General features: G+C 41.2%; 1 protein-coding gene across 3 annotated transcripts in view; it reads right to left on the reverse strand.

The window, feature by feature from the left end:
• The window catches only part of LOC117772010 (WD repeat-containing protein 70), a 35355-nt gene that overhangs the window by 12935 nt on the left and 2513 nt on the right, over window positions 1–19907 (reverse strand). For all 3 annotated transcript variants that reach the window (XM_034602924.1, XM_034602923.1, XM_034602922.1), the window contains exons 7-13: window positions 19376–19509; window positions 17967–18120; window positions 14994–15070; window positions 8270–8444; window positions 998–1097; window positions 550–634; window positions 314–452 (exon numbers count right to left, since the gene is read on the reverse strand). In XM_034602924.1, coding sequence (XP_034458815.1) covers window positions 314–452; window positions 550–634; window positions 998–1097; window positions 8270–8444; window positions 14994–15070; window positions 17967–18120; window positions 19376–19509 — 864 coding nt within the window. The remainder of the gene's footprint in view (window positions 1–313; window positions 453–549; window positions 635–997; window positions 1098–8269; window positions 8445–14993; window positions 15071–17966; window positions 18121–19375; window positions 19510–19907) is intronic.

Here is a 19907-nt window from a genome sequence, read left to right on the forward strand (position 1 = left end):
CAGTGAATAGGTCTGTTTTGGGTCAAATAGGAGGTTGAATCAGAATAGTCTAATGTTAACGGCTGTCAAAATAAGACGTTAGACTACTGTTGTATCGTAAAGATATAATCATATAAAATATCTCAAGGCGTTTGTGTTTGAGACCAAACTAGTTGCATTGGGAATAAATAACTTGCACATGTGGATTCATTATGTGTCTTTTCCATTGTGTATGACTTTTTGGTTGTTTTGCTGTATAAACAACAAATCAAACATCTGAAAAATATCTAGTAATGAGAGTATTTGTGGTTGTGGGGATCGAGGAAAAACTTACTGCGTTGGTGACTTCTATTTCATAGACTTTCAGGAAGGAGGTTCGGTCAAAGAAGACCAGCTTCCCGCTGCCCTGATCTTTCTTCACCGACGTCCCGGTTAGAATAAGCTTGTCGTCTGGGCTGAAACAGCAGTCGGTCCTAATAGAGACATTTACCCACATACAACATCAGTTCATAATCCACACCCTTATAACAACAGACAGGCAGATTGTGAATAAAATGACATGAGTCTTACATTGTAAAGTTGTTGGGTAATCCAGTAGCTACATTCACTGGCTTCCTGAAGTTGCGTATATCCCACGTCTTCAGAGTGTCATCACCTAGAAAAGATATAAACAGATGAAATGTGATCAGCGAGATTTAGTTTAAAGAGTGTGTAACTTTATTAAAGATTAATTTCTTTAAAATATGTGTGCCTACTTTTCCTTACTACACAGGCAGTACTGAGTTATTCCTGTTTATCTTTGTGTTAGAAACCTCTGGACTAGATTATGTGAGAAATTCTGGTGTTTTTGTTTATATGCATGTCTTCAGAAATGATCTGATGGCGTTTGTTCTTGTTTATTTGAACAATCAGGAAGGAGATGAGCTCATTCTCTGCTTAAAATTCATCGCTTCGCTGATCAGCCATTAGATAAACCATTAGACCTGAGCAGAAGAGCTGCTGTGAGGCATTGTCTTACCCCCACGTGAAGCCAGAGTCACGCCATCATAGGAAAAAGCGAGGCAGGAGGGGTCTGATCCTGGAGTGTGTGCTTGCCGACAGTGGAACTTTGTATGGACCTAGGGGGGAAAAAGAGAAAATAATGGATTACACACTTTGATTTGTAGTGATATTTGTATATCAGGGTCTGGTGTAGGTTGGTGCTTGATGGTTCAGGAGTTATGTGTAACACAGCTGCAGTCTCAGATCCAGGTCCTGCCTAATGTGCATGAAAGTGAAAGTCTAGTACAGGGGTCACTCCTGTTTATGTCTAATTATAGAGTTGTGCAAGTGACAAAAATAGACATGCTTGAGCAAATACAGTTTCAAGTTTATTTATATGCTGTTGATATTCATAACAAGCAACTCTGAAAGGGCATTACAGGGACAGAAAAAAATAACCTGATGAAATTGATCATTAATAACACATGAAAGTGATTAACTAGTGCAGTCCTGGCTTCTACTGCAGTTTCCATAAACACGCTGCTGTGCTTACTACACATAATTAATATTAAAAAATAGTTTACAATCTCCTGATGAATTATACTATGAAACTGCCAATGTTTTGCTTCAGTAGCAGACATTTCAGTCTGTCACTGCAGTAACTGAATGACCTTTTCGTTCCGTCTTCATAACAACAGAGTTTCCATTCTCTTTATCTACAAGATGCTATATTTTTAACGAGAATGTCACATAGTTGCATTTCTTCCCCCAAAAGTCCACTTATGAGAATATATTTAAATTCACTAGATCCAGATTTTTATTTAAATCTGTGACAAATGTCCCCTAAACATGTCTGACTTTCTTCATCAAAATTCCTGAATTGTTCTCAAGAGATCAATGAAAATGACAATGCTAAATTCCTCAGTTTCTATGGCATAAAAGTTTACTGCAGCCGGGTATCCTCTGCAGAAACCAGCATTTCCATTACTCATCCAAACAGCTGTTTTTGATACACACTGCCATTAAATGTAAGAGGAGTTCTCCTGTGGCACAGATTTGCGAGAGCCAAGTCTGCAGGTAATAATCCAGCTCCTGATCATCAATCATTTTCTTACACAGACACAAAGAAATGGTCAAAAAAAGAAGCTGTGTAAAAGTACAAGCAATTTGTGAACAATAAACAGCAGTGAAGGAGAAGATAACAAGCAAATAAATGATGTTTAAGTTCATGTTACTCCAGCTAGGTTTATATACAAAAATAATGTATATACAAGTCAAAAGGAATGATAGAATTTGATATTTTATTTTAGTGTTTTACTCTGGATTTCAGGGAAGCAACTACTTATTTTCATTGCTGATTCATCTCATACATTTGATAAAATGCATCACATCTTCAAGAGCCAATGATGCTGTTTTTAAATTGCTTGATTCGTCCCGCAAACAGTTCAAACTGGAAATATATTTTCTGTAGTTTTGCTTGATAAATTAACTTAATGTTTAATCAACTGTCAAAAATGCATTAATCAGCTAATTGTTTCAGCACAATTTGAATGGCTTGTTGTCAATGTCTTCTCTTCCACATTAACACCCCAGTGCCTCATGCAGTTTTACCTGAGCAGAGTAGAGCCAGAGATCGACCATTACTAGACGCTGGTGAAGCAAGAGCCTGAAAAGTAGGCTGGCTAACACTCAAACAAACATAACCTTGGCTTATACAGCTACACTTTCATTAATTCTCAACGGAATGCAAATAAATCACTGAAAAGGGGAATTGCAGCAACACTTGACCAAGAAAGGAGGATAAGGTATCTTAAGTGAGCACATGAATGCAGAAGACAGATAAGATAGAGCAAAATAGAGAAACGCTGGCAGAAAAGGAGAAGGGGAGAGTGGCGCATAAGGTGAATGACTGATGTGTCGTCATGATACAAGAAGGAAACGAGGCCATACCTCACTTCCAAAGTAAATGCAGGGGAGTTAATAACTTGGACGAGACAGATAACACCGTTACCTTGATAACGTGGATTCGAGGTTTTCAGGCCTTAGCCACTAAGCCTCTACAGTCTCAGCGGGGATAATTTTCTGCTTCGTTTCATCAGCATTTTAATCGTATACTACCTTTGACTCAATTCCACTTTCCTCATTTGTTATCTCTGATTATCTACCTGTTCTTTTATTTGCTGCGCTAAAATTGAGTTGGTTAAGAAAGTCAAAAGGTCAATTTAAAGTAAAAAAGTACATTATCTAATTTTTTCGAACATTTTCTAATCATGTGGAATAGTTGGGCCATAGGCTATCTCAGGCCAAATGAGTAGCTGCTAAAGTATAATGTGAAAGGCTGAGCTTAGAGAACAGTCTGGCTTTCTATGACTGGGCTAAAACAAAGACACCAATCATGCAGTCACAGTGACTACTGCCACTGCCGTTTAATTATAGCTTATGCAAACATAACATTACCATTCAAAGAACAGTGGACGAATCCATATATGGTAGGCACAAGTAGATTGGGTCAACGAACTATGACCAAAAGGTTAAGCTAATGAACAATTATCTTGTAATTGTCTTTTCTTATGTGCTTTGCATGGAGCTCAGAAGCAAATCAAAGAATGGGTGTAGCGGAGAGGACAGTCCAGTTTCTAGTTTGTAAGAAAATGCGAGTTTCTGAGAGGAACTCTCTGCAGGGCCAGAGTGCCTTTGTTTCTCTAAAACAACTTCTTTATAATCATAGTCACAAGTTTCCTCAGGTCATCTAGTAAGAAAAGTTATGAGCTCTAGTTCGTCTCCTGATGAATCATTCTACTTAATTGTTTCTCTTTTCATCTGGTGTCTTTATTTGTAAGATTGAGACCATCTGCTTATAACACATGCCACGTTTTAACCCCTGTTTTATTGTTATGCTGCACTACACTGTGTTCAATCTGGCTCTTTTGCACTGAAGATGAATGTAGTGTGCTTTTACAGTACATATTTAAGAACATATCCTGCTCACAGACAAACTGAGTGAGGAGTAGACATTACCCTGGCCCAGAAGAAATGATTGAAAAGAAAAAAACTGATGATGCAAGGGAGTATAGAAATATATAGAATATAGAAATACCAAATAAATGGGAGGGCCGATACACATCGAAAGTAGTGCCTTTACTCAGTAGCTTGTGGTAATTCTAGCTGCGTATTGCAAACATACACCGACTTCAGCTATTTCTAGATCATATACTGCAGTTGGGAAAGCCTGAGTGTTTACTTACTATCCTGATGTTGGCTGGCATTGGCAGATGCCATGGTGTTTGCTTCCTGTGATAATCTACACAGCCGGTTTGTGAAACCAGACTCTCGTACACTGTTTGAAACTTCTCTCACGCCTTGTGACATCCTCTGTGAGCTGTGCCCTTCACTCCGGCCAAAAAGTCTCCGGATAAATCGTCATAATTGTGTTAGAATGTTTTAAACAGGTGTGCATGTATAGCACTTTATGTAAAATTGTATATACACACACATACATGCATATGCAAACTGACACACACTTGCACCTGATCTACACACATTCAGCAGCAGGAGTTGATAAATAGCTGAAAGAACACAGCATTGGGTTTCATCCTCAGCAGACTATGACAGCAATCTACCGCAGGGCCAACTGTTCCTGACCACACCGAGTATCGCAATATAAATACTGCACGGCTCTGCATGTCTCCTACTTCTATATTTTTACAGCCGCACACCTGAAAGACTTTGTGATGCCCACAGTAAAGTCAGTCGTAACATCTCACTCTGACCTTTGTTTCGTTCTGAGAATCAAGTGGCCAAACCGCAGTCCACAGCAGCTGCTCTGATCTTTCATGGAAATCAACAAGTGGCGATGGGATGTAAAGCCGTGTGTTAGAGGATCACATTGGATTAAGTGTCCGGATAATTCAATAGTGGGCTATATTAAAGGAACTGTATATCTCTATGTCTAAGTTACGCACTGTGTAGAAAATGCGATTCTCTAGTCTTGTTGTTTCCGGGTCTTTGTTCAGGAAAGGAATGAGTACGAGCTAAAAGCTGAAGAACACCTTGATGAAAAGCATCTTTTCATTGTCCTTCAGTGACTCCACATGTAGAAAGGAATGATGGCAGGAATAATCTTCTGCTGGACTGAGGTCTGTTGTAAATGTTTATGATCAAGCTGCCTTCAGATAGCATGGTGGACCAGTTTAATTGCTCTTTGAATGCTTCCACAAAGACAGATTCATGGTGTGCATGTACTCTAGCTGGTTATCAAATCCTAAACATTTTCATTGGACTTTTCTTCTGTGTGTGTTTTAATCTCCCACAGCCCCATCTTTTATGACCCGCAGAGTTGACGGTGATACTGAGCAGAGTCGCATTAGAGGATCCTTTTAGGCCGGTGACTAACTGATGTGCTGGTGATCAGTTTATGCAGGCGACAATAATTTATGTTTGACTGGAACAAGAAGCAGTGCTAGAGTGGAGAAAAAAGTATTCTGCATTATTGATTAATTCATTAAAATGGACTCAAAGGAAGAATCATAGAATATCAAAAAAGATCAAGATAAAGTTTTCAGAAAACACATAAAACTTCATGGGGATCTGTGTTTCTGCTCATGATTAAGTATCGATTACAGAGCATATAGAGAAAACAAGAAAGAGATTGACATGTCCTCTCGTGATAACACTCTCCCACTGTGTAGTTTATCAAAACCACTGCTTCTGGGTTCCCACTTTGAAGTCTGGAAACATCTAAGTCCACCAATGACATCATAGCATTCCTCAGGTCTCTGTGGTAATGTTTTGGAACGGAGACCTGCACCCTCAATGCACAATGCGGAGTGCACATTACCTGGCATCCATTTAAATGCAGTCTTGTAATTCTGGCACCGACCCCTCTGGTCAGAGAATGAGCATGCAATCACTCTCTGTGGCAGTCCACTAAAAGAGCCGTACTTGACTCCCATCGCAGGATCAATCAACCGGTGTCAGGGTTCAAGAGCACGATGTGTCGTCCTCAATAGCTTCTCTTCAGGCTGAGCTCGAGATCAAGGTCATGTACGTGATTGATCGTGATTGATCCGCCTGCATATTCTGGCCGTGAGTAATAGCGGCGATACAACAGGAGATAGGCTTCGTTTGAGTCGGGGAGGGAGCTTGCAGTGAAACCACAGAGAGGTCAACTCCTTTTTAGGGTTGTGGCTGAATTTGAGTCAGCGGCACAGGTTGCTGATTAGGGCAGCGGGCACTGACTAAATTCTTGAGCCATTCAGACAAGACAGGCTCCAGTGGTCAGGCAAGAGACATGACTATTGTAAGCTGCTATGGGACGCAGGGTAAATATTTAGCTTGGAGAAGGAGGGGAAATATATTTTGAAAGCTTCAACCCAATCACTTGGAGTCTGCCGCTACGAGCAGCCCTGGGGTAGAAAGATGGGTGAGTGGAGATGGGAGTCTATTCAAGCGTATACACAGTTGCAGCGGAAAAAACAACCACCCCCGAATCTAACTGCATTTCGAGTTCTGTGATTTGAAAGTTGACTGTTGGGAGTAATTATCGTGTAACCTACTTCTCATTTGACTAATCTGGATAAGCCCCTCTTTCTGTCGGTTCCAACTCACTAACGGCAGCTTTATTGTCACTGTCTCTATTCTCATCTGGAATAACAGAAGCATTCAACCTTGTCCACATATGGTGCTGGACAGATGAAAAGATATGAAGTGGAACAAATGAATGAGGGTAGAAATGTGCCAAAGCACTGAGGCCAGAAGAACTTCATTAAGCTACACTCACACCTAATTGTCAATATATTCCTGATTGTCTCGGACAGTATTATGTGATATGCGTTTGTAATTTTATTTTTCATATTCAAATGTTGGTCCATAGTGTTTTCTCCCAGGTGAGTAAGTTTGAAACCATATTTACAAAAGAGCGAGCCATAATGTAAGACAATACCTCACTGGAATGGCACCTGCAATATATCTTCTTTGACTGCTGCAAATCCCCAAAACACGCTCTTTAACAGAAACACATTCATCCAGCTGTTTGTCCTCCTCTTTCCATCTGTTGTAGAGGTGTGTCTTGTGAGTTAAAAAGCAGGTGAGCAATAAACTATCAAACCTCGTCTGTAAAAGATGATCATCAGGAAACAAATGCAAGTGATATCCCTCTATTGCCATTACCCTGTCACTGTGACAGCCATCAAGAAGACAGACTCATGGGTAGACAGGCAAGCGTTGGTTAAGGACCAACCGTCAGTGATGTAACGTTTAGTTCTTCAGAAAATCGCCATGACAAAATGCGTTCTCCTGAGGGCAATGGAAGTCATTTATTTCCACAATGAAGATTTGTCAAGTAACTCAAGTGAAAACAGCCAAATGAGAGAGAAAAATGCTTCCGATGAGCCAAGATCAACTATTACCTCAACAATGAACCTTGAAAAATGGACTAAACACTTTGATCACTCAAATGCCTCATTAACTAATAGTGGAAAATCTGCAGAGGGAAATTGTTATCGGGCCTCCCACCAACTTTTGTGCAACTGAACTCAATCATCACACGTCAGTTAATTCGGTTACATAATCGGCTGTGTCATGCTAGTGATGTAGCTCTAGGGACAGTGATTCTGTCGGTTTGTCCACCACTTCAGTGACCCCCTGATTTTAAGTAAGACGTCTCAGTAAATGCTGAATGATTTCCGTTAAATTTGCAACATTTGTTCCCTGATCTTCTTCTCTAGTGTCATCATCAGATAAAAATCCTTATTTGTATTGTAGTTAAGATCTATACCAACAACACTAATGACAATACCATCAGCCTGAGCAGTACTTTTTGATAGGTGCCAGTTAGTGAATACTGGCCTCCTATCACACGTAACTTAGATTGTGAAAACACTAAATAGTACTGTAAACATCCAAATGTTCACATTTAGCTTTGAAACACCAAGGCCGGCCTCACAGAGCCTCTGACGTGGTTGTATTCTGTTTCTTAAGAGTTACAAAACCACAAGAGAGACTCTGAACAAACCTCAGTGCCATGTACCTGGACAGTGTGGTAACAGGGACAATATAAGCCAGGTATTTGAATTCTGGTCAGTGTTAGTGACTTGTTGACCTCTGACCTCTCTGGCCTGTGACCAGATGACCTGCATCCCATGACTCTGTAGCCAAGGCCACAGCAACATCCTACGTTTACAACCACGCTGTTTACACATTGTGGTTGGTGTGTGTGTGTGTGTGTGTGTGTGTGTGTGTGTGTGTGTGTGTGTGTGTGTGTGTGTGTGTGTGTGTGTGTGTGTGTGTGTGTGTGTGTTTTCAGACTCACGCTGAGGTTTCTGTCCCAGATCTGGATGCTGCCATCTTGGCAGCCGGCTGCTATCAGCTTCCCATCACGGCTGTAGGTGCAACATGTGGGTGTGACCTTCTTTCCCTGGAAGGTGCGCGGTTTGAACACGGCCTTGTGCTTCTTCTCAGAGTTCACGTCCCATGTGCGCACAGTGCTGTGGACAGGCAGAGAATTTATCCTTAACCAACTGCCATGAATCAGTCATGAAATATCAGTCCCTCAAAACATATTTGGTCATTAACACTATCAGTCACTGTAATAAATCAGAATCATATAGAGATACAGTGAGACCCAGTCATGTTCACCTCATCTGAACATGAGGTTAGGCAGCTATGTGTTGCAGGGTGAGGGGTTAGCAAACAGCAGAACAGTAGATCAGTCTGACAGGCATGTCTGAAGCTTCCATGAAATTCTGATTTTCTCTCATACATCTGTTGAACACATTACACAAGCTGGGCGACTGAGAGCAAGGACTTTAAGTGTAGACTTTTCATATATGTGCAAATAAAAAATTCCAAACCGTCAGCAAATGTACCCACAACGATTTTTATTTCAAACACTGAAAATTTGTGTGTAAACAATAATTGTGCAATTTACACTTGCACAATTAGGGCATGTAGTATGGCCAAGTCTTCTATCTTACGCAGAGTAAAGCACAACAACATTTTTGCGCGAACTGTTAAAATAAGGAGGTGAAGGACAATAAAAACATTGGAGGAAGAAGATGATTTCGACTATTACAAGCAGTTGTCATTTTAAACCTTTGTGAAATCACCAGAAAACCAAAAATTTGATTCAGTGGTAATCAAAAATAAAAATAAATGTAAAAACAAATTTAGGTGCATAGTGGTACCAGACATCACTTTTAAAATATGGAAAGCTCCACATTAATTTATTGTAAATGCATGGCTAGACACAAAAATGTTTAGCCAACCTCTCACATACCTACAACCAACACTCATGCCAGACAGAGTGTGTCCAAATGAGTCTGTGACCCGCTGCTTGCTTTCGTGACCATCATGACCTTCAGGTCACGAGGTCAGCAGAGGGGTATAAACACACAGGCAGGGCTGCTACTAACAGCCAGGCAAGGATTCCTACACGGCTGCATACAAAGTCACAGACACACACTCAACTGTGTTTGGATAAGTCTAACAATGTGATACAAATGCCAGCTGAAGACATATGGTTTGAGCGAGAACTGGCAAGGGTCAAATAAAACTCTGTTTGATGCCTAGTTGTGTATAAATCCACACAAACCAAAGCTGTTCATAAATCAAAAAACCTCTCTCTGGGAAACACTGCGAAGGCCACGTATATAAAGAAAGTTCCCCAGAACAACATAAGGGCCTCTATGTTGTACAGTTAAATGTTTAAATAAGCAGATATGTGAGTGTGAATAATACTCTGTGGTAGCCACAGACTGGATGACAAACTGGTCCACCTGCTGCCTCACACAGACATCTCCATTTTGTTTACTGAAGACTGTGGGCACCTGTCAAGACAATGAAGACAACATAACCTTTCAACAAAACGTGGAATGCTATTTATCGTAAGGGCTCTTTCCAAAACATGGCATTGCGGGCTGTCAGTGGAATAAAGCCGAAAGGACGAAGCCCACCGGGATGAAGGCTGCACACTCTCAACCTGTCAGAACAGAGGGACGAGGGTGGGGAGGGAGAAACTGTCAGCACCAATATGTGATCCTCTAATTTGGTTGTGTAAAACGTTACATCTCCCATTAGAGTAACAAAACTCAATAATAAAAAAATTAAGTGCAGCTTCACCCAATAAAGGTTTGACCTTTTCTTCCAGAGGGAAACATCTGGGGCAGTCTCACAACTTACTCCCTCACAGGAGGTGGGTGTTTTGGGAAGGTAATTATGAGAACGCATGAGATGTCAAAATATTCATATGCAGCATAAAGAAACCATCCAAAAACATTCAAGGGCAACACCTTCCTCCTTTCTTCCTTGCAACCCTGTTTTCCCTTCAATCAGCAGCCCCCCTTTTCCCTGCACATACACTTCAGACTGTGGGGTGAATGTAATAAAAATGAGACCCATACAGCCTCAGTCATGCATGTGCACTTTACGAGGTAGCACTGTCGTTCACACATCAACTGAGGAGTGACAACTTCCCAGGCCCCAGATTTTATCTGTCTCTCAGGTTATAGGCCTAGTGGGGGTGATGGTTGCTTTAGGCTCATTTTCCCAGATGACGAGATAAGGAAGAAAGAGGGAAAAGAAAGGGGTACAAGTTTTGAACAAGGTTGTTTATTGGTCAAATTCCAGGAATGGAGCTATAGTTTGTGTTGCCCAATGGCCGGTTGACTGACTAACTGGGGCTCTGTTATGGGAAAAGCGGATTAGGAGAAAAGATGCTCCATCTTCCTTCGCAGCTGAAGAGGACAAAGTGGGGAAATAACAAGGGGATTTGGGAGGAGGCTGAACGGTGGCATTCAAGCAAGAAACACTGGGGTCATGCACTGTGGATACACAGAGATGCTGATTCAAGCAAATTCACAACATTATTACTGTGGCTCCAAGTAGCAGCACAGGTGAGACCACACAGTACAGTACAGGTTAAAGAAAATGCTTGAGGACAAGAAGTCAAGACAGCTCTTCAGATTTAATCAAGCAATGGCTCCACAAGGAGGTGGCCTGATTTTCAGTCCAATTAGATAAGAAACCCGCACACACACCTAAGAGCCAGACGTTAGTGTCAGTCAAAAATTCAGTCATGACTGTAAGTTGAAGAAGAGTAAATGCACTCCTTAAAAGGTATGGTATGTGCATTCTTGGGCAGGATATGCAACGGTTGCATTGTAAGGCCGGCAACAGAGATGCGCTGGACTGTGGATGAACCTGATGTTTCAAAATAATGTGAATCGCCCCAACATGCTCGCACACAGCTTGTAGTGTCTGTCCTCACTCTTCATCCTTGCTCTGTCATGCAGCTCACGGCAGTGACGCCCTTTCTCTTCAAAAAAATTTTAACTAAAGAAACAGATAATCTACTAACTTGATATCACAGTATGTCAGAAATAACGAATTAGGACACACAGGATACATAAGATGAGAACTGTATAAAATTCTGATATATATAAAGTTTAACAACACTTAAAACGCAGAAGCGAACTACCCCTGTGCAAAAGAGAATCATTGAATACTGGGATTTATTCACACTCTTCTCTGTTTGTCTTTTCCTATTGCTGTGGATACTCTCCAAAGACAATTCCGGAATGTACCACATGTGTCACATCATGTGTTTGGTTGGAGCACATGACAATGACAAACAGTTTTTTCCTCATCAGTAAAGAGGACCTGCCATGTTGTTCTCTGGGTCTCCTTGCATACAGCAACACATCCAAGTCCAGCTGCAGCGCTGACAGCAGGCCAACATGGAGGGAATCCCTGGCATTCAAACCTCCTGGATACATTCTTCTAATAGTGTGTTTTTGTGTGTGCACATGCGCAAGTGTGTCCCAAGCCTCAACAGAAGTAACATGTGTGCCCAATTAGAAAGTCGCCGTTTGTCCGCTCCTTTGCTGCAGTGGCAGAAATTTCAGCCACAAAAAGAACAGAACGTGAATTTTTGGATGTTCTCCTGAGGCATCATGACAAACCAAGGATCAGCGATGTCATGTACTTAAAGTCAGTATTGCAAAGTTTTCCTCAAAGATAGTTTGATTTGTTATTACATTGCCAGTGTGTTTCTTAACCAAATTTTAAAGGATTTTTGAGAGCCTGGTGTTTAAAATTCCGTTCATTAGAAAAGGCTGCAGGTCCCAAAATACACCATTGACACAAAGTCTCAGTCATATTTCAGTTTACTTCAAGTTTAATCCTGCCAAAGAAATAGTTCCACAGGGACTAGACTCGGCACAGAATGCCTTCACTTTCTGAGAAATAAAGCTGCGCTTTTCAAACAGGTGTCCAGTCTTTCAGCAAAGACCCGGTTATAGTGGCTCTATGCTTATTACACACTTGGCAGCCCTGGATGAATATTGTTGGAAAACACTGTGCTGTTTTACAATCGCACAAACTCTAGGAACAGAATTTCAGAAGAATGTGAAATGTTGACACATTCACACCGCCCTGAGCAGTAAATGCTTTTCACAGACTCAAGTCCAATTCTGCTCCAGCCCCTTTCAACCCTTTAGTGTGCACAGACAATCACCACCACCCTGCTGCTGCATTTTCAAACTGCTTCATCAGTACTTCCCGCTCATCCAAGTCCTCTCAGAGAAAAATGTCAGGGTTAATGAAATCCTTCAACAAGCTGGGAGGCAGTTCTTCTGAATGAGATTCCACACAACTGGGGGGATCTTTAATTAAGGAGCTGGGCGGTCCAGTGATCATGCTTAATAACCCATTCACATAAACACAACAAAGAATCTCTAACTAGGCTGACACAGAAGAAAGGCAGAGGTGTTGGGCTGATGTTTAAGCTGACGCAGCCAGTAGCAGGCACCCGCTGGTGCTATTGGCCGACTGCTGGTCTGTTCTCAAGAGGCCTCAGCAGACAACATACCTATTCAAACGATGGCCCCGAAGTGGATGGACCAGCACACAAAGTGGTGACGAGGCCATTTTGTTCCCAATAGACAGTAGTTCCGGGCTGTAGATTAACTTTTTACATTAGTTGCACTCGCTGCTGCACCATATTTTTTCAGCTGCACCAACACAATTTAAATGCACTAAAAAGTTGTGCTTCACAAAAAATTATGCTACTCATGACTTTCTAAATGGAGTATTTGGACTTGGATACCACTGCTGACATTCTAGCTAGTTACTGAAGCCAGAAGCCACATTTCTGTGGGAAAACAAGGGGGAAGCTGTTATTGTTGAGGAGGAGTGAGCAACTGTCACTTCTGAATGTGATAGACTGACACTCAACAAAGCCCCACTTTACTAAAACTGAAATGAGAAATTGGACCATATAATTCTTTTAATTTAAGATTTTTTGAATCACTTCAAGTCCTGGGCCCTGTTTCAAGACGCAGAATATTTCTGCTGAGTAAAATCCAGAAACCCCACATATGTTGGATGGAATCGGCCCACAGCCTATTGCATTTTGTCTGGCTTCACATACAGACGCAGGGTCTGTCCTTGATGCAACTAAACAAAAACCTATGCATGCTAAAATTCTGAACATTATAATCAACATTGCTGTGGCCAGGCCCTCACCACATGACAGAAACAAGGATTTTAGTAACATGATCTGTAAGTTTGGCACCTGTTCAAACCCTGGAAGCTACATTTTGTCGGCATTGGGGGAATAAGGGGGACTGAAGACGTGAGAAGTTTGTGGGGCAGTGGGACCACCAACAAAGCAAAGTAAATCACTTTATTGGGGTAACCCCTGTACTGAAGTGCACATTATTACGCATCAGTACATGTGCTATTTGGTAGATTAAATAATGGTTAGATAAAAGACAAACCTCTTCCACCTGTTAATCACTACAGGCATTCCCTCTCTTCATCACTCCCTCGTTCTATCGCTGAGGTTCCTGCTGACCTGCTCGGCTGCTGTGAACCTTCCTCACATGCAGCTGCTCTGCCTGTGAATGGCTCCCTGTGCGCTCCCCTCCTGTGAGCTGGCCAGGGGCAACACCCAGAGCTAATGTGCCAGGGGAGGATTTCCAGAGCCTCAGTAAGAGCTAAATAAACCAGCCTACACATCTGGGAGAGCGGGAACACTGGTAAACACTGGGCTGAGGCCTGCCCGCAAAGTCGGGCCCTTGTTTCCACTTAATGATGATAGCCCTGGATTTCTGCACTGCTGCCTGTCACACTCACTTACACTCATCACTGCGCTCTCACTCACAAATATTCACACACACCTGTACACACAGCAAAGGGTTATAGCTTCCGCAGCCAAACTGGTTGAGTGCTGTTTTTAGTGAGACAGAAAACTTTGCTAAGGGGAACAGAAAAGAGCGCGCGTGTGTGTGAGCGACATCCTGCAGTGCTGCTCCGAACTAAACTGAATGGCAGTACTTGGACGATGTCCGTAATAAAATGTGACCTGTATCGAGGCTGTGAAGCCAAGCTACTGTCTCCAGAGTCTGGATGAGAGGCTGGTGACAGAGAGGAGGGCAAAGTAAAGTCTGTTCAGTCAGTATATTACCTCGGACAAGGCACACACGAGTTATAGTCCAATTCCAAATAAATGTTTGACAAGTAAATCTTAATATTCAGGAGGTGTGTCTATGAATGTAATTGTTAAATATGCCACAGAGCAAAACAAAAATAAAACACCTTTCACCTGCTGAGATAAATAGATTCACTACAGCGGAATATTTAAAGTGTCATTGTAACACATCATGCTAATTCGTATGGGGTAATGCAACTAAATCAATTATTTACAGAAACAGATGTACATATGTAGATAGCACGGGGCAGCATATAGATTTTTCTGATAGTAACTTGTAAACACAGCATCTCCTCTTTCATGAGGTAGATACTGTTTCCGTACCTTACAGATTTCCTAAATAATTATTATTGGTCGTCAACACATTTTAATGGTTGACGACCAGCAAACACACAGATGTGCCTGTGCCTCTTGAGGCCGTTGTCATGACTGTTTCCCCTTCAGAAGGTTTATAGGATTAAACCATGATTATCTAGGTTAGTAGTTAGTAGGAAGACAGAGGTAAATTGTTACAGTCTGGTGATTACGCTTATATCAAACTCACCCGTCATTGGAGCAGGTCATGAACTCCTCTTTCATCTTTGGATGCCAGCAGCCACAGTTCAGCATAGCTGTATGGCCCTGAAAAGAGCAGAGTGGACATTAGAAATCTGCTCCCATTCAGAGTTGCCATTTGACCTAAAATGTTTTTCCAACTTTAGACGAAATTACTAAGAATTGGCCACCAGGAGGATCCAATGAAGGCGAATTAATAAAGATTAATGGGCAAAAAAGGAAACTGTTCTTCATTGTTAAATTTTTAACCAAGACTGATGCATTAAAACATTTTTGTGACAATACATTTAAATGATTCTGTTGTGTGGAATACAAGGCAACTGTGAGGCCTGTATTCAGAGTCAGATTAAATAGTTCCCAGGGAGAAACAATTATTTTTATTCATTTGAATTGACCCTAAAGGACTCTTCCGTCAGGAAATGACATTTAATTTGATCATTTTGTGACCTTGACTTTTGGCTTTCATTGACATAGGTCACCTTTCAACTGAGCGACTGAACCCTGGAGCAGTGCTGCATCACAGCTTCAAACAGAAAACGAGTGACTTTTGGACATTTGGACCTCTTCTAGAGAAGTCCTGTGGAGAATTACTCATAACAAATGACTTCAGAGTGGAACAACCCAGAGAGAGGCCTCCCCCACTGACTGCCAGGTCAGAGAGGAAGAGCCTTCAGACATGACATACTGCTATTTGACAGGATGCTTAAGAAAGCACAGCCTTGCATGAGCAGAAGTCAAACCGAATGCCATTGGTATGTGTGCATCGGGAAGAGTGGCCTGCCTGTTCAATGTCAAATACTTTAAACACACCACTTCAATGATCAATAAATAGGAACTACCTAAGTTGCCTTTTAATGACTAAAATGGATTCATAATAAATTGCTAGTAGTTAAATTTTATGGTAAAACACTATCTATATGGGCTGAGAATGGCTCTGCTGTGTCTCCGCTCTTAGCAGTAACATCAGTATAAAAACAGGAGCACCATGATTAAGTTAAAGGAGCTGCAGCATTCCTGAACAAATCCGATTCCTTTTCCTCAACAGTTTAGGGCAACAAATTGCCAATGACTAAAGAGAAGCAGACTGACACTCATACCAACAGTAAACACATAAGGAGCATATTAATGACAAACAAAGCCAAGAATAGAGTCCTTCCTGATAACAAAAACAGACTAAGTGAGGCTAATACTGGCATGCTCTGTTTGTGTTCATGGAAACTGCATTGAGTATAAGGCTACAAAGGTTTCTGTAATTGTCAAGTTTTAGTTCAGGAGCACTGAAAGGATCAGCTGATCAAATACAATTTGGAGCTGCACAGTCAATGAATCAAATGAGTCATCAAGGAATGAATTCCAACTTGAAAGAGCAGATCACTTGCTACCATTCTTCTTCAGTTAGCTGAAATCATAATATTTCCCACAGTGCAGAGAGAAACCAATCAAATCCAAAAGCTGCTTCTGTTCATTCTAAAGAAAACTTGCAATAACAGATGCTGGAAACTTCTTAAGACTCTCGTGAAGATATAGAAGAGTGAGAATATAACAGGGAAATGTACTGAAAATATAAAAATCACATTGCAAATAGGATCACTTCTATATAGTGTTCATTTAGTGTGGAGCAGGTGTTGATTATGGAGTAATCCTATAATTTAGTGCCAGCGATAACAACTTAATCCCTTCATAGTCAGACCCTGTCAACAGAACGCTGGGTGGTATCTTTCTGTTGCTTCGTGGTGAAGTTCTGAGTTGAGATCCTCATCTCAATTTGGCCGAGTCAAACTAGTTGCCTTGGAATTTTTTTGTGCTTTTGCTGCTTTTCAAGGATTTTCCCTCTGTCTTGATTTTTGACTGTTTACCAAGAAATACCTCACTGCGTGCATATGTGTGGCAAATCACTCCGCACAGTGTGATGAGTGGGAGGCAAGTAATTGTCTGTCAACAGAGACTGAGTAAGGGCACGGACTTAATTATCACACGAGACACAAATGATCACCTGGGACGCTGTCAGCCTGCCAAAACGCATTTTCATTGAACCAAACTCGGCCTTCTGCACCAGCTGGAACTGAGCAGTACAAGAATTTGGGACAACCAGGAAAACACTACTTGCAATCAATGGGCCTTCACTTTCAGTGATTCATATGGGTGGTATAAACCATGTCTAAATGCGCTGCAGCTGACACAGATGGTTAGTGACCACCAATATAGCTTTCTTAAACTCTACGAAAACCCAAACATGGACACTTAATTAAGATTCTCCTTTGTAGATGCAGGTACAAGCAAGAGATGAACCGCAACAGGCCTGAAAGCACGTGGTGGTCCTCTCCCCCTGAAGCTGCCTCTGGCTGGTCACATAGCACAGACCATTATCATCACATACAACAGAGCAGCTCACAGCTACACCTTGCTACCATTATTTGTTGGCAGGTTTAACCCACAGAGCAGGAGAGCGGAGATCCAGCCTGCATTTAGATTTAGCAGTTGCTCTTGGGCAGGCTGCTGTTGCAATAAAAATGATATACATCTCACATCTTTAAGATTACTTCCAGGTTATTACAAACCTTGGCCATATTTTTTATAGTTGAGGACATAATTTCGATAGGCAACACTCCTGAAGTCTGGGTATACACCGACATCCAGCGAAAGTCGGACAATTTAAGAAATATCAAACAAGTTTTAAACTAAACAAACCCCAGTTTAGTTTAACATATTTACAAGAGAAGCAGAATGAGAAACAGTGAAATTATTACCCAAGCTGTCTGTTGTAAACATTCATCTCAGTTTAAAGACTAACATCTTGATTTTACTCATGTTTATTGGCCCTGTGGTTGTAGTGATGACGCTGTGGTTTGTAATCAATGCAAACAATTGACAAAACTATGAAATCAGACCCAAGGTATAATGAATCCCAATTATATGTGAGCACTATTGACAAACGTATTATATTAAACATGTATTGGCATACCTTGGTGTTAGCCATATCCACAATGTACTGGTCTCCCTTCACACACTCTATCACATTAAAGCCGTCACGGTCCAACACCTTGGCCTGCGCGTTACCAGATATCACCAGGATGACATCACCGGTCACACTGTACTGCAGAGACTTGATCTGATGGCTGAGTGGACACACAGACAGGATACATATGTAAAGGACATCCAAGACACAGATAATTATTTTAGATTGGTTTTCTGTGGTGCTGATAAATTCTGATAAGTGTTTTGGGTTTTGTTTGCGAACCATCTGTGAGCTGTAATTGTACAAGACTTCTGCATGAGAAAAAAAACGTTGTTATACAAGAGTCAAGGACAAACACTAGATACAAGTAGCTATAGGAACAAAACAGCACAACATCTGATGTTCATCTGATGATTGGTCTTTTTGATCTACGACAAGCAATACATAAACACACTAACGCAGAACGGAGGATCCAGGCATTTTAAACTAAGAAAGGGAACGAATAACAACAACACACTCTACGAAACAAGTTACATTTAGATAATATAAACAAAATAAAAATCTGTTACAGATATGTATCACGCTAAAAAACATATGGCATGCACATTTAAGGTGTATTTCGTGCTTTTCATGATGAATGCGAGTTCAATGTTTTCAATTTATACACTGAATAACACTCTTGTCATTCTACATTGCACAGCAGTGCATGCAAGTGAAGAGACAGATAACTATCTGGACCACTTAACCAGAGTGAGATTAGCAATTCAGGTCAATATCAAATAGCATTAACACAGCAGGGGGTAGATGAGGCACGAGGATTTCCATGCAGAGAGCAAAAAGTTCCATCGCTGAAATGAAAGTAAGGCTATGCTGTTTTTAACTGTGAGATTATGGCTTCTTTGGATACTCATCACATAGCCCAAATTCTCAGATTCTTTATTATTTTAGTCAAACTGAGTTCAATCGTTGCCTTTTTGAGTCCGGAAAGGAAGAGTGACCTCAACAGCGCAGGTTTCTATGCGAATCCCAGCTTGTTAGTAAACCAAACAGGCTACTGGATCTCATTGTAATCACATTAAATTTAGCGTGTATTTTTGTTAATAAGGGGAAGCCTGCTCCAGCTCAGCCCTCCAGTTCCCAAAATCAAATAAGAATCTAATCTTTGATGATGGCTTCAGTGAATCACACAAACACCCACATATCTGAACCATCTGCTTCTGAAAGGCTCATTTTGAATGAAAAGAGAGGATGTCACAGAGTTAACATGAGGCTCAATGAAGCTCACCAAATGTGTGTTTGTGTATGTGTGTACACTTTGGCACGCTGAGTGTACTGGATGTTTGCATGAAAGTAATTAGCCACATGTTAAGCAACTGTGTTGATGTTGCATGTTGCGTTCTCAGAAACTGACTCACCACTCACAGGGCTGCAGGGACCTGAAGGCCTGCAGAGCCTGGTCCATCCCAGCAAAATCCCAGAAACGAACATCATAATCATATCCGCCCGTCACCAAACGAGCTCCAGACGGGTCCAAGGCAAGAGCCGATACCTGAGGAGTCAGTTGTGTTATTTACAACTTAACGACAACTAATAAACCTGCTACTTTCATTTGTAAATTATCATTTGAAAGAACCCAACCAGCTGCAGAGGGTTGGTTAAGCTGCAACACGTTTTTTCACAGTGTAATAATAACAATTCCTGGAAAGGCAGCCGAATAGATATTGCACAAATAAAAGCAAATATTGAAAGTTGTTTTTTGTAATGAGTGATTACGTTAAATATCTAAACTCCACTCAGCACTGGATCTGGGAACCACATTGTCTCTTTAATGAGGACAAAGACAACTCACTGACACAAGGAAGAAAAACAGACTGATGCTAATCTTGTTACTGAAATCCTGTGCAAAGTTCGGTCACCTTGGGTAAAATTCCAGTAACTGATTCAGAT

This window comes from Hippoglossus hippoglossus, chromosome 12 (genome assembly GCF_009819705.1).
Source record: "Hippoglossus hippoglossus isolate fHipHip1 chromosome 12, fHipHip1.pri, whole genome shotgun sequence".
In the NCBI taxonomy this organism is placed as follows: Eukaryota; Metazoa; Chordata; class Actinopteri; order Pleuronectiformes; family Pleuronectidae; genus Hippoglossus; species Hippoglossus hippoglossus.